The 14895-nt window shown below is 30.9% G+C and overlaps 2 protein-coding genes across 8 annotated transcripts; one reads left to right on the top strand and one right to left on the bottom strand.

Moving 5' to 3' along the window:
* Window positions 1-541: 541 nt before the first annotated feature.
* LOC112291096 (uncharacterized) lies at window positions 542-4633 on the bottom strand. 6 transcript variants are annotated; one of them, XM_024538088.3, is made up of 8 exons: window positions 4492-4633; window positions 3006-3165; window positions 2765-2805; window positions 2395-2452; window positions 1856-1949; window positions 1510-1594; window positions 1261-1326; window positions 542-1009 (listed from the first exon to the last, which is right to left on the bottom strand). In XM_024538088.3, the coding sequence occupies exons 2-8, from the start codon at window positions 3139-3141 to the stop codon at window positions 809-811; spliced, it is 681 nt and encodes a 226-aa protein (XP_024393856.1). In that variant the 5' UTR covers window positions 3142-3165; window positions 4492-4633; the 3' UTR covers window positions 542-808. The 6 variants fall into 6 exon arrangements, with proteins under 6 accessions (XP_024393856.1, XP_073394857.1, XP_073394859.1 ...); XM_073538756.2 differs by lacking the exon at window positions 4492-4633 and adding an exon at window positions 3775-3998; XM_073538758.2 differs by lacking the exon at window positions 4492-4633 and adding an exon at window positions 3803-3934.
* On the top strand, window positions 4132-5951 carry LOC112291097 (CASP-like protein 5A2). 2 transcript variants are annotated; one of them, XM_073538760.2, is made up of 4 exons: window positions 4132-4745; window positions 4880-5012; window positions 5143-5243; window positions 5686-5951. In XM_073538760.2, the coding sequence occupies exons 1-4, from the start codon at window positions 4420-4422 to the stop codon at window positions 5699-5701; spliced, it is 576 nt and encodes a 191-aa protein (XP_073394861.1). In that variant the 5' UTR covers window positions 4132-4419; the 3' UTR covers window positions 5702-5951. The 2 variants fall into 2 exon arrangements, with proteins under 2 accessions (XP_073394861.1, XP_024393857.1); XM_024538089.3 differs by having other exon boundaries at window positions 5143-5951.
* Window positions 5952-14895: the final 8944 nt, after the last annotated feature.

Below are 14895 nucleotides of genomic sequence, written 5' to 3'. Positions count from 1 at the left end.
TAAGATTCTGTAGAACATCCGTAGATGAGACTAACCTAACAAACGTAGCATCTTAAACCTGTGATTACAACTGCTTTAAGTTTCACACGAGATGAGACACAAGCCTTGCATGACCAAATCGCTGCATTGGGAGATCCAAAAAACAAGCAAAGAGAAAAGACCAACAGATTCGTCAAAGGGAAAGACCTATGCCAATACACTTGACTTAATCATCAATGAAAAATACATGTATTTGTAACGATATTTTAGAGGTGATCTTAACTGGTGTCCGAATTTCAAATTTAATGCCCTACATTATATAATTACAGGCGATTCAAACATGCAAACAATCCAAGCACAAACTAAAAAAGATCCTCCAAACGCCCTTCAATGATGCCAGTAGTATTTAGCGAAGCACCTCCCGCGACTGAATTGGCAAAGTTAACGAGTGTATGCACAATTATATGCCTACAATTCTGACTGTCCAACATAAAATCCACACCGGCAGTTTACACAAGCTCCGACACCAGAAGTACAATACCACCATGATTTGAAACAAAAGTCCGAGGAAGCTTGTACAAGATAGCATTGCAGCGCGTTTACAGGTATGCAGCACAGATCAGCGACATGAATTACAACAAAAGCAGCAACACCTATCTCAGCTTTAAAATGCTGTCAATACATCGATAAATATCAATTATATGGTTGCCTATTCTGTCTTCACACTAGAACTTGAGTATGAGAAGCAGTAAGAGGTTTGAAGCATTAAATACTCAGAAGCAGAAACACGTTCACGTAGCGATCCACAGCATTCACAAATTCAACAACTTTAAAAGTGTCGTTGATGCAAGGTAGGTTGAGACCCAGGTCTGCTTCCTGAGGAACTACTGTCATTGCGCATATCTTGCGGAGAGGGTTGTCTACCCATCGATTGGTTGCCCTGATGTTGGCGAGCAAAAAAATCCTGGATCTCCTGAGGGGTCATAGCTGCACCACCAGAACTTTGGGTCTCACGCATTTTTGTTTGCAGCTGAATCAAAAAGAAAATTCGTTAGAAGATACAGACGTCGTTTTCACATGAAATAACAAAATGTGGCAGACAATGCTGGACTAAATGTGTCCAGTTCAAGAAGTTCCTGCAAAATCTGGTTACTAGCACGAGGCATATGTAGTTGTCTGGCTGAATGTATTCAGAAACATCGGGGGGGAAAGAACGCGTCAAAAACATACTACAAACATTTTCGACCATGGACGAATAACCAAGATATGTAAGATACTTGCCTGCTGGAAAACAGCTTGTTGCTGATCCACAGGAACGTTCCGTAGCTGCTGCAACATACCCATTTGCTGCACAGCTCACATGTTCAAATGGTGCCAATTTTGCAGATACGCTAATTACACAACCTCGCACATCGCTTCTTAATGGCTGAAAATGATAATCATACCATTTGCACTAGCAAAATCCTGACCATTCTTGGGACTAGTAAATTGTACAGCTTATATTATTTTGAACATATTACGTGTACCAACCTGTTGTTGAAACTTTTTGACCTGCTCCATTTTCTTTGCGAAAGCCTCCGGTCCTAATTCTGCCTCTTCACAAGCCATCTCCTCGCTGGCCAACGATTTTGATATCAAAAACTTATCTCATATGCCACAAATAGTTACAAATGTTTCACACAAAATGTGATGCAGTCACCTAAACGGCATTCACTAACTGAGATGAGAAGAAAAGTCAAAGTAAAAAAGTGCCACAAAATGATAGTAGCTGATAACAGCAGGCCTCCGCTAAGTCACATTCAGGCTAGAAAAAATACACGTAAACAAGTAAAACATGTCTTTCTAAACCTACGAAGACAAACGTCTGGATGCTTACCGCGAAACAAATTGATAGAATTGAATCATCAGATCACGGTCATTTTTATAAATCGCACTCACTTTCCCCAAGCATTCAATCCCAAACTTCGGTTCTGCAATAAATGTGTCATTTGTCAACTAGAGTCTGACGAAATGGCAAGAATCTACACTATCGGAAACACGTTGTCCTAGTAAACTGTAAGCGCTATGTCCTGAATTTTCCAAAAACATATACTGAAGACGTGAGCCACTACTATTATCTGAAGCATCTACCATCTCCTCTGTGGCAGATTAGCAGATGACTGTCAGGGAATGATCCCTGTTTTTAATCAACGTTAATTTAGTTCTAATTCCCGTACATGACGATAGCTTTAGAACAAATGGATCCAAATAGAACCAATTTATGCTGAATACTATGCCTCAAAAAATGGACAAGCCAAACATATTTCACATCCACTTCAAGAATGTAAAATAAATAGATAAATCTGAAAAGTGACAAAGACAGTCGAAACCTTGACCCTACTAGGGTGGTAAAAAGAAGAGTATGAAGAAGGTCACCTACACCCATCTTGACTAATAGCTCTTCCTGGATTTTAGTGGTAACGTTTACAGCTTCCTGCAAAATCCGATGTCATCATTCAACGAAGGATCAAAATAAAAACAAAATTTCATATTAAATGGAGTAAAGATCCAGACTGTAGAGTTTAAGACAGAAGGCTAAACTGCGGCCACCAAGCTAAGAAAGACACGTTTAAGTACCAAAATCTAAGATCCTCATAAAATTGATACCAAAAGACTAAATGTACAAGCCCTGTTGACGTCATTCAAAATAAAAATAAAAATAAAAATAAAAATAAAAACTACTCTAATGAGGAAAGGAGCGGGACATTGTGATACTGTATTTAACAATACTATAGAAAATATTCACCTGCTTTGCTTTAATCGCATCTGCAATGCGGCGTTTCGTCTCTGTTTCCATCCAAAACAAAAGGAGCGCAATAGATCACTACAACATTCAACAGATTGTGCGAGACACAGGAAATTAAAACAGGCAAGATATAATGCAAGCAATCGAGCAACTGTTGCAAGGATGCAGACCAGGCCATCCGACATAGGAGTTTACAATAAGTGATGATTGTTTCTAAGAAAGAATCGAAATGCATACTCACCAGGCTCGTCCAGGACCTTCGAAAACTGTTGGAACAATTGCAGCAGCTGCTCTTTGGTGAGCATGCCTGAAGATTGCAAGTCAGGGTTGGGTTGACCCCCGAAAATTCCGCTCGCCCAGTTGAAGTAGGACGCCATGGCTGAGTACTCGGCTAGCTACCACTGAAAAATCACCAACAAACTACGTCAGCTGAGTGAGTGATTCGGAAAATGAAAATATTCAAATATACACTGTTCCGATCGCAAAATCATGCATCAGACACGAAATCCGAGCGCAGCAGACCAGGTGTGGAACCATTTGAAAGACATCAAAACCCGATGAACAGAGCTATCATCCATTCAAGTCACTCTTGTAGCTTTAAAATCAAAATCCATGCCACAAGCACAACCAGTCCAGTTCCAATATGGCTTCAAAATATGTCCAATTTCGAAATGACGATAAACTGCAAACCCTCTTTACCGCCAGTGATCCTAAACCCCTACCACAAACCACACATGACTGCTCGTCAACTAAAACCCGAGGAAAAAATAAACACACCCACACACGCAAACATATAAATGTATCATTCTTCCTCTCAGACCGACCAGTAGACCTCACAACACAATACAATCAAACAGGTGAAGGACCACAAGAGTCCCCCACCTTCGAAATTTTAGACTCTCGATATTCGCAATCGTAAAATTAATCAGATGGGCACAAGCTGTAGCTCCAATGAAATCCCCAAGAGCTAATCCGAGATTGAGAGCGCACGCGGCTCGTCCGAACAGCACCTGACAGCACAAAATATATGATCTGCACCTGGTCCAAATTATTAAATTTTTGCAAGCACTCTTCTCCTCAGGGTGCTCTTTCCTCAGCGTTCCTCAACGTCGGTAGGGCAAACCTTCTGTGTGGACAAACTGGATGAACGACTAAGGGATGATTCTTACTATACCACTCTCAACATTGTACACGTTACATTCTTAACATATATATTTATATACAAACTCCCAGTTAATGATCCCAAATGGTGTAACATGTACCCTAAATTTCCATGAACAAACAGCAACTTCATTTCTCATTGGCCTAAGTTTGACAAGTTCTTTAAAGTGGGAAGTTAGGTTTTAATAATCACTCAATTTAGAACATACATACCGGCAAGTACCCACTGAGGAACGACACCACACACACACATGCCTTCGTTTTGTCTCGAGGGAGGAAAATAAAGAAGTTTAATTCGTTATCGATGTTGGGTTAGAGTACAGAATCGCATGTGCACAGTGAGAGTCTTGAAGAATACGATGGACTAGATCAAAACAAAAACTAACGAAGACACTTTTCGAGCCCTAGAATTCATTCAGCTTTGTGAAAGTATGATATCAGTGTTGTAGAGAGAACGCGTATACGAGCAATAGCAAATAACGGAATATGGGTCCATGGGTTCGGTTTCTCGCTTCGTCTGCAGGCATTTGCGAATGAATCTGGTGATGGAAAGCGGGTGCACAAACCGTGGCGAAGGGCCGCTGCGATGTGTAATACTGCCGCGTAGTCCGCAAGTGAAGGCAACCTGCCCCTTGCATAAACCTGTGGATGTCGTGAGGCAAGGATGCACACCTCCAGCCGCGTTTAACCTCAAAGCGTTGCCATGCATACCAGGCTCGAAGGGAGGGGCGGTTACGAGAGTATGCCAAATCACATTCGCTTTCATCGGCTTCATGATCATCATAAAAATTCGCGGCTACCACTCCATCACCGCTTTCCAGTATGATCCACTTTTCAGACCCTTGCTTTTCACAAGCTTGTTTTGCTTACGGTTCATGAAGTTCCAAAACTGCTACAGAACCGTTGTTGTAAATACTAACCCTAGAGCAGCCTCTGGCTGTGATCAAAATGCAGATACTTCGTGACAGCAACCATGTTTCAATGTATTTGGAGCGCAGTCTTGCTGGCAGTGGACATTTACGCAATACATACGGAGTCCTGCCTCCATTACTGTTGTCTAGTCAACTTGTTTGCCATCGGTGACTGGGTGGGTGTGATCTCTGACACCTCCATTTCCTCCCAAACCTCATACATTGTTGAAAAGCAAATTGATTCTGTACCCTAGAGCTTTACTACAAATCACAACCCGGCACTAAAATCAGTCAGTTGCTTTCCAGGTAACGTCCATGATGGTGTTTGCAGCTGCTTGCGCAGTAGCAGGAATCTCAACCCTAATTGACGACGATTTGAACCAGTGTCCACAAAATCATTGTACAAGGTACGAAGCAGCAGCAGCGATGGCATTCTGTGCTTGGTTCTTCTCCACTATCTCATTGTTCTACTCTTTCAGGCTGCAAACTCTCCAATATGCATGACTTGTGAACACAAGCACCTGCTCAGTCAAACAGGTTTTGGCTTTCACTTGACATGCTCATTTGTACTTAACTATGAACCAAAGAGTGGTTTAGGGTTGGGAAGCCTCTGCTTGTACAAATGCCATCACACACAGAATGCATCATTCCTAAGGTTGAGGTTGTCTGTAACATAGTTTTTTGAAAAGCCCATGTTATTGAAAAAAATAAACTCTAGAAAAAGAAAAACAAAAGAAGCAATGAGCACAGACCTAAACTTTCATCAAGTTTCTACCATGCAAGTCTAATGCAGTTTTGAAGGTCTCAACTATGCTACCAATGTTAATGAGATATTAGTAGGTATTGAAGGAAGAGAATGGATTGACGGAAGTATGTTTAGATATTGCTACAAACACAGGTAAATTCTTTAAATACTAAACCCCTGTAGTTGTCACGGAAAATATGTGAAAATGTTTATAATAGAGATTGGATACATCTCCAATAACAATAATAATAATAATAAAACAAAATGTTGTAAAATTGAGCTTTTAGGTATGTGTAAGTATACATACTTATATACATTTAATGAATGTGGTTGTTAATTAATAACAATATGTACTTCTGTTATTTTAGAATTGTGATTTAAAACAATTGTTTATGAAAAACTATACGTGAGATGATTTCATAAAATTGTAATAAAAAGAAGTGATCCACTTTGTCAAAATATCCACCCAACGAAAAACTTTTTGACCATCATTGGTTATTCTTTTGTTCATCCACATCCAATTGGTTAAACATTCACAAAATGATAAGTCACATAACTAAAAAAATAATTTCATGGTAGGAAAATATACTAAACATGTGATAGGAATTTAACTATGGATTATATATTGACAAACTACAAATATTTAATTTTATATTAAATACAACTTGCAAAAATCATATGTGGTGAAGGTAGATAGTTCTTAGAATCATTTCATCATACATGCTTTCTTTTGACTCTACCCAAATGTGCATATCTAATATATATATATATATATATATATATATATTTTAAATGCACTTTTTTAAGGTCTTTGTTACATATGTTTTTGCAATAATATTGTCACCATATTAAGTTGATGGATTAGGACTCCAAATCTAATCAATTATTATTCCTTCAACATCCAAGAATGACTACAATATGGAATATCTTTTGAAAATAATTCTTGCAACTCAACGTATATTCCATTAATTTCTTGCAACATCTTTTCTTTCTTGTGTTATTTTAATCTAGAACATATTTGGACCATGGTTTTAAGCAAACTATTGCTGTAAAACTTGCATGTGTATGCTTTGGACATATTATATTACATGTAGCAACCTTATGGTTATAAACATGAATAAGAATTGAAAAGAAGCTATATTTTGTAATGATAATAGTAGCTATAACAATCACAAATACATTACTTGTGATGTCTATAATTAAATGATATTATTTCATTATTATACATAAGTTGTCCTTATGCTATAAATTAAGTAGATAGTGTTGAACTATATTGAATTCAAGTAATACAAAAGTATCTCTATGTATATCACCTGGATTGCAAACCTAGTTCTTCAATCCAAAATTCTCATGCATCAATAAACCAATGAGCATCAATTTCTTTGATTATGAATGTTTTTCTAAGATATATTAGATATGTCCTAAAACTTAGTACTTATTGCAAAATCTTCAATAAATCAAGCACTAACTTATGAAATTAATTGACTAATTATCATCTAAAGATGATATAACACTTCTCATTCTAGAATCATGATACAAAGGACTACCAAGTGCTTGTAATTCCAAAGATACATCTCTCTAGAGAACATGCCATGTGTAAAGTGTACTAAGCTATGTCACTTCAATGGACATTCCAACCTCAACAAATATACTCTTTAGTATGTCTCTTTTATAAATAAAGGGCCCTTGGTGAGTTGTTGGAGTAGATGAAATACTATAAATATTAATTATAAGATTAGTAATTCCATGAGTCCATTGATGAATTGCACCATCATTGGTAAGTGCAACAAAGTCCTTGATGTAACAATTGACATCCATACTATGAAATTGATGGAAAATAAAATAAAAAAATCTAGCGGGCATCATGTGTCATTTATATAGGATAGATTCAACTTGTTTAGTTTTAGAAGTAGATACAAACTCGACAACAACATTAAATGATCTCAAGTATAGAAAAAACTTTTTATAAAAGAAATACAAAGTTTGCAACAACATCAAATGATTTCAAGTACTAAGATCATTTTTTGAAGTAGAAGTAAATTATATTTGATGTAAAGCTTTAGTAATTTATAAATTATTACTTTACTTTTGATGAAAATAAAGATACATGCAACTAATGCAAGAGGATTTTTGTCTCTTCTTGTTTATCCTATTGGTTTGTCCTTCCTTGAACTATTTTATATAAAAGATGGTATTGAGTGAAATTGAAGGTAAAATTAGCTACTAGAATGGAATTGTATTAAATTTAATACAATGGCACAACTAAAAATATAAAAAATGGCTTAATTAGTGTAATAATCAATGTAAGAACAAACTTGGCCTATGGGTATGTATTTGCTTTGGATCTTTATCAACTCACTATATGAAGGTTGATTTATATTTTTATATTTTTTACAATTATTATTCTTATATGTAATTTTTTATGAAAGATAAAATTATAATTTTTTTTTGTTATTGCAATAAAAATTATATATTTTGATAATAGTATGTTTATCATATACAAGTTGTTATATAATTGATAAAGATGAATTATAAATCACATAATTGTATACATTTATGAAATTATGTTGTGAAGAATTAGATGTAATTGTCTTATAGAATTATTATTATTTTTTGTTTTTAAGTTATAAAATTTTGATTATATACTATTACTACATAATAATGTAAACAAAACTTTTGTTGAGTGTAAGTAAATCATTGCATTTTAAACATGTGTATATAAGAAAATATATCATAAATTATTATTTTTAAAAAATTTATCAAATTATTTTAATTAGTATTAAAAGATTTTTATTAATAAATCTATTATAAGTATCTAATATTTACAACATATCTATGATATATTGGCATAATTGAATTGATAAAAATAAAAAAATTAATAAACCATATTAACAACATTTATATTTTTTATTGATCAACCTTTTTTTAATATAAATTATGTATAAGAATATTAACACCTTTTTTGTACAAAATAATAATTTTTTTTGAATATTAATTATCTATTAATTTTAAATGTATTTTATTTATAATGATTCAAAATATTATTTTAATGTTGATATATTTTGGAAAAAATGATGTATTATAGATGAATTATAGTGAATAACGACACATGGTTTGTATAGCAAATAAAGTATTCTTTTACGGCTATCAAATGAGCCCAAGTTGAAAAGAATCCATTAGATAATTGTAGAGCTATGACTAATCTACTTTGAAATGGTATTGAAACATTTTTTTGAGTGTGGTATCCAATTACATATGAGTACTTTGTAGAACTTCTTTTGGCCTTGATAATTGCTTCCAACCTCCTAAGCATACTTTCTATTAACTTTTGGTGCAAAACTACTTCAATGTTATTCTATTCCATAGCTATTCTTTTCTATAATTTCCAAACTGCCTTTGGTTTTATTTTCTAGGTGTTGAGCTAGCATTTCTGGTCCTTCCAAAGATGTTTAATGGAATTAAGATCAAGAGACTAAGTGGACCAATCCATTATTTTAATCCCATGATGATCAAATCACTTTGATGTTAGTTTTGAGTTATGCTTGGGCTCGTTATCTTGCTAAAAAATCACTTCTTCTTTAGAAATGCAAGATTCTTCAATGCTAAGGAGAAGGTTTTTTTCAAAAATTTATACAAATTTCTTGGCATCCATCCTTCCCTCAACCTTTGCCATCTTCTCAATTCCATTCTACATGCCTGATAATAATTGATAAGTTTTTAATTTATCAATTAATTATAAATATATACAAAGTCAAAGATATTATCAAATTTATTAAATATATAAGATATTATTAAATTTGTTTATTTCTACTTACTTCTATGTAATTCTTTTAATCTAGGTATATATATATATATATATATATATATATCCATGATATTACCTTCCTTCTAGAAACTACCATAATATTTTATCATTATTAAGACTTTTATAAATTTTTTCAAATAAAGTATTTAATATATTATTAATAATATTTTTTATTTCTAATAATACCACCAAACATCAAAATTTTCTTCTTAGATTTTATGTTAAATATCTTATATATTATTATCTATTTAAAAAAAACATATTATTCTTGAAGATTATAAAAATCTCAATGTTCCATATATTAACTCAACAAACAATAGCTTTTGAGTTGAATCTATTGGTTTTAGATTTTTTATCTTTTTAGTGCTACAAATAAACAAAAATCACAAATAAAGATAAAAGATAGATTGTAATTTTTACTAAATCTTGTTTTTATATAACAAAAAAATATTTAACTCTTCAACTTTGCATTGGTAGATACTATTAATAAAAAGTATCAAGTTTTTTTACTATATTTTTAAGATTTTTAGGTGGTTCTTATATATTTTTACTAATATCATATCTATATTAACATAAAAGATATTCTAACCTATTTTGGCATCACCATGAGTCTAAGACTTTTTTAACTTCAAAATTTTAATAACTTTTTAGTTTTATAGGAAAAGGTGGCATTTATCTTCTATCAGATATATCTACTATTTTATATAACTCAAGAAGAGACACGTGAAATATAAGGTAGATCTTCATTGATTTTTGTCAGTATACTCACTTAACAACTAAATTGATTTTTTTACAGATATGAAATGGTTCAAATCTACAATGATCCAATTTGTCACAAAAGCTAGAAGTCTTGAAATTTTTAATAAAGTAATCATATCTTGTCACCAATATGGTATTGAAGTTGTTCTTTGCAATAAGCATCCATATTGATATTTTTTTGATTTTAAGCTTCTTTTAATTAAGCCCTCATTATTGTATAAAGCTCTATTAAATGATTTATCAAATCTTATCCAATTATATGAAGTTAAAAATATGAAGTTGTGAATGATGATCATAATTAGCAAAAAAAATATTCTTAAATAGAAGAATGTGATCTGTTATTATCAATAAATTCTTAATAGAAGTTGATAATATATCACAAATATTGCTCCAAAACTTAGTTCATTTTACTTTGTTTATTCAATAGTTTATAGATAAAAAGTAAAAAGTAGGTTTATATTTAATTTTAATATATTAAAAAATATTTTAAAAAAATAAAAATTTAGTCTTTTTATTCAATAAATTAATCTATTATATTAATATAGAATCATAAGAACTAGAGATTGAAAGATCAATGATAAAATTGATAGAAACACAAGACCGTAGTTGATTTAGTATATATAATTACAAAAGAAGTCCATAAGATTGATAATAAGTAATTATTAATCTTGAATAAGCATCACATGATTATAAAAAAATTATAATTTCCTTCCATATATGCAATGGAAAAAATAATGATTACAAAAAATTCAATGTATTAATAGATTATATTTTTTAGACACAAAATATTACAAATATATAGATAGATAGATAGATAGATAGATAGATAAATAGATAGATAGATAGATTAAAGAAATTACATTGAAGTAAGTAGAATTAGATTTGAGAATATCTTGTGGAATAACTTATTAGAAGTTTTATAAATAAAAATTTATTTTTTTATATATTTTAAGGTGATTAATGGATTGAAAACTTGACTAATAAATTGGCTATATAATATACATATAGAAAACTTGTCTTGGAAGTTAGATATGTATCTTGCAAGTAAGAGACATGTCAAAGGTCCAATATTAAGTTGTTACATATCTCCTAATTAGATAGTATATATGAAGGTAATATTGAAGCATTCTTTGCTCTTAGCATCACTTTTTTTGTTCTTAGTCTCTTTTAAGAATCTCTAGTCTTTTTATCTTTGGTAATAGCAAATTTAGTTTACAAAAATAATAGAAGATAAGATACAATCTTTATTAAATATATCTTATTTTATAGCAAATAAAATTTTGTTTTTTTATCTTAGTTTTGATAGATATCGTCAAAAATAAATAATGACTATTATAAAATTATCAAAGATACAAATCATAAAAAAAGTCTAAAGAAGCATTATACTCTTGTGACACTCAAAAGAAAAAGTAGAAAAATTAAAAATAGATATAAAATTATCATGTAAACAAAGATTATTATACACAATACATTGAGTACTACAAACCAATTATAAAGTACATAATTTAAATCAAATACAAATATACATCCAATATACTCTCAATTACTTTTTTTACTTCATTAGAAGCCCATCCAATCAACTACGACCACAAAACACACATCATTGAAGATAAACGCTACAATAATATTATTGCCAAAATATACTCCTTCAAACTAGTATTATAGTAGTTAGACCACTAAAGTGTATAATATATATAATAGAAAAAATCTTCAATTCCTATCTAGAAATGAAGCATAGCTAGGAGAATTCTTACAATAAGGACAAATCCAATCTCCTAATGAAAGAATCAAAAGAAGTGGTCTCAAATATGCCATATGCCATCTACATTGACATTCATCACACAAAATCATGGTGGCAACCTCTTTCTTCTCACAACATATAAAATCAAAGAAGACTAATTAGCTCAATTACCAATTCATGATGTATAGGATTGTTAATAAGAAGATGATAAGGAGCACAATTCTTTGAATGCTCTCGACATACTTTTCCATCTTTGCCTTCCAACAACAAAATACCATTAGGAATAACATCCTTTACATATAGAATTGTACATCATGTCTTAACATCAAGTATTATAGATACTTTACATTGCAAATATATATAATCTTCTTTGGAGAATCTTTACAATTGAGGTCGATAAGCTCTACTACAAATGTGAGCATATTATAAAAAGTTGCAATGTTGAATAATAGATAAGTTTTTCATAGCCAGAGACATAGCTTGTTGAAAGAACTCTATTTAATTATATAGATATTGAGTCTAAATATTAAAATCATCTAAGTCTACAATCATAATTAATTGTTTTACATACTGAGCTAGATAGAATTAACTCCTATCCATACAATAATTAATAAGTATTATTAGATGCCAAAGATGTTTATCTATTAAAGCAATAATCCATTGCAATCTATAATAATATAAAATTTTAATTGTGGTGGTTGTCATAAAGTAATCTATACTTTTGTAAATCATATTTGATAGTCTAAACAACCTGCTTAGTTAGGTCATCTACCTCAAGATGATTTATAGATATAGTACGATAATCTATCAAAGTTTTAATATATGAAGCTTAAAAACTTTCAAGAAAATTTCTTCTTTGATTTTTTAAAAAATTAGCAAGTGCTCTAAAATGTACCAATATTCAATTAAGAAAAGCCATATCTTCCAATTTTTATAAATTTTGTAGTAAAGCTATAAATTCAATCTACTTACTAAAATGTTCTACCATTATCAACACGTACTTAGCTCTATATGAAGTAACAATAAGTGGTCCAATAAAGTCTAAAGACCAATAATAATACAAATCTATAATAGATAATGGCTTCAATTGAAGTAATAAGGTGTTAAATCTTGATCTAACTTAATTACATACTTCACAACAAGAAAAATATATGGCTATTGGTTAACATATATCACTCCAAAAATATTGATTACGCAATATAAAATGTGTCATATGCACCTTAAAATTTCTAAATTCTTCATTTACTTGGCATATTAAGGAGGATCTTTGATTTGGCCTTGGAACTATATGTCTAACTCTAGTAGGCCGTACACAAAGTAATAAATTGTTCTTTCAATAAAATCTTGTTATTTGATGACTAGTCCTATTCTTTTTGATATAAAAAATAGTTGAAGGAAATGTTCCTTGTTGAAGCTTATATTAGACTACAAGATCTTTTTATACATTGCTAATTACTTGATTCTTGTTAAATTCTTCATTTGAATTCTAATCAAGAAATATGATTGTTGAATATGACATTAAAAACAAGTATGAGGCAGCATGCCATTCAAAGATTACTTCTTGCTTATAATTTCTATATCATCAAGCTACAATTAAATCTTCTTGTAAAAGACATAGATTATGAGAAAGCTGATCAACATCTAAATTGATCATACCTACTAAATGCACAACCTCAAAGTCATATTTTTGAAGCAACAAAGTTTATCTTATAAGCTTGTCAATAAGCTTACCTAACTCCATAAGCCACTTCAAAGGTTGATGGCTAATTACCAATATAAAACATTAACCATACAAGTAAGGTTGAAAGTGAGCATTGGCCTAAATTACTACCAAATTTTTTTCTTCATAAGATGAGTAATTTGACTCCGCATTGTTATTACTTTTAGAAGCAAATGAAATAATATATTTCTATCTTACATCATACTTTTGTATCAAGACTACTTTCAATCCTACTATACTCCAATGTTTACATAATTGGAAAGATCTATTGGCATTTGGACATCAAAGCATTAGAGTTGAATCTAATTTTTACTTCAATGTATTAAATGTATTTTATTGCTCATGATCTCAAGTCCATGGTTGATCTTTATCTAAAAAAATACTTAAAGGCTTGGAAATATTGTTAAAATTTTAAAAAACCTTTGATAGTAGTTTTTCAACTCTAAAAATATTTGAAGTTGTGAAATATCACTTGATGTCAAAATTTTCTACAAAGCATCTACCTTTGCTTGTTTTATGCAAAGATTTTTTAAAATATTTATGTCACTCAAGTATAATAATCATTTATAGAAAATTTTATATTTTTCATGATATAAGTGCAATCTCCATTGCTATAATTTTTCAAACACTACTTCTAAATGCTTCATATGATACTTGAGAAGTATTACTAAAAATAATAATATTATCATTATAACATCTAAAAATAACAAATCAGATAAAACTTGATCTATTATCCATTGAAACTTTATTAGTGCATTTTTAAGATCAAATTGAAGGAACTTCTAGTCATAGAGTTGATCTTTGTCATCTTAATCAATTCTCCAAAATATAATCTTCACTCAATATTCAACAAGTAATAGTAATTGGTAGTAATAAAATCTTTAATCCAAAATACTAAATACTTAGGAAAATCCTACAACATCAAATAATTCTTCTAACATTGGCATTGAATATCAATCAAATTTATTCTTATGATTAATTAGATGGTAGATTCTATACATATGATTCTTTGTCTAATTACCAAAAATATCTTTTTTTAAAGGCATAATTGTGGTATAAGTATACTTACTATTCAAAAGCTCAATCAAGCTTATAGCCAATAATTCTTAGCAACAAGCTTAAACACTAACTTTCTTTGAAGTACTAAGCTTGTATATCTTTCAAAAGATTGAGTGAGCATCTTTTAATTAGATGCAAATAGATTTGCTTTTATAACCATCAAGATTATTAAAACTAAAAGCAAAACAATTGCAATATAAATAAACAAAAACTTGTATGTTTTGTGATTT

The sequence above is a fragment of the Physcomitrium patens genome, chromosome 14, assembly GCF_059467195.1.
Source record: "Physcomitrium patens ecotype Gransden chromosome 14, ASM5946719v1, whole genome shotgun sequence".
Lineage (NCBI taxonomy): Eukaryota > Viridiplantae > Streptophyta > Bryopsida > Funariales > Funariaceae > Physcomitrium > Physcomitrium patens.
This window is presented reverse-complemented; position numbering and strand designations above follow the sequence as displayed.

Bases quoted from the DNA above. Each gene is read 5' to 3' on its own strand.
- LOC112291096 (XM_024538088.3), bottom strand. From the start codon at position 3,141: ATGGCGTCCTACTTCAACTGGGCGAGCGGAATTTTCGGGGGTCAACCC. The intron at 2,453-2,764 runs GTGAATATTTTC...CGGATTTTGCAG, and splicing joins ATGCGATTAAAGCAAAGCAG to GAAGCTGTAAACGTTACCAC. The intron at 1,595-1,855 runs GTAAGCATCCAG...ATCGTTGGCCAG, and splicing joins TTCTATCAATTTGTTTCGCG to CGAGGAGATGGCTTGTGAAG.
- LOC112291097 (XM_024538089.3), top strand. From the start codon at position 4,420: ATGGGTTCGGTTTCTCGCTTCGTCTGCAGGCATTTGCGAATGAATCTG. The intron at 4,746-4,879 runs GTATGATCCACT...ATCAAAATGCAG, and splicing joins CACTCCATCACCGCTTTCCA to ATACTTCGTGACAGCAACCA. The intron at 5,013-5,142 runs GTGGGTGTGATC...GTTGCTTTCCAG, and splicing joins TGTTTGCCATCGGTGACTGG to GTAACGTCCATGATGGTGTT.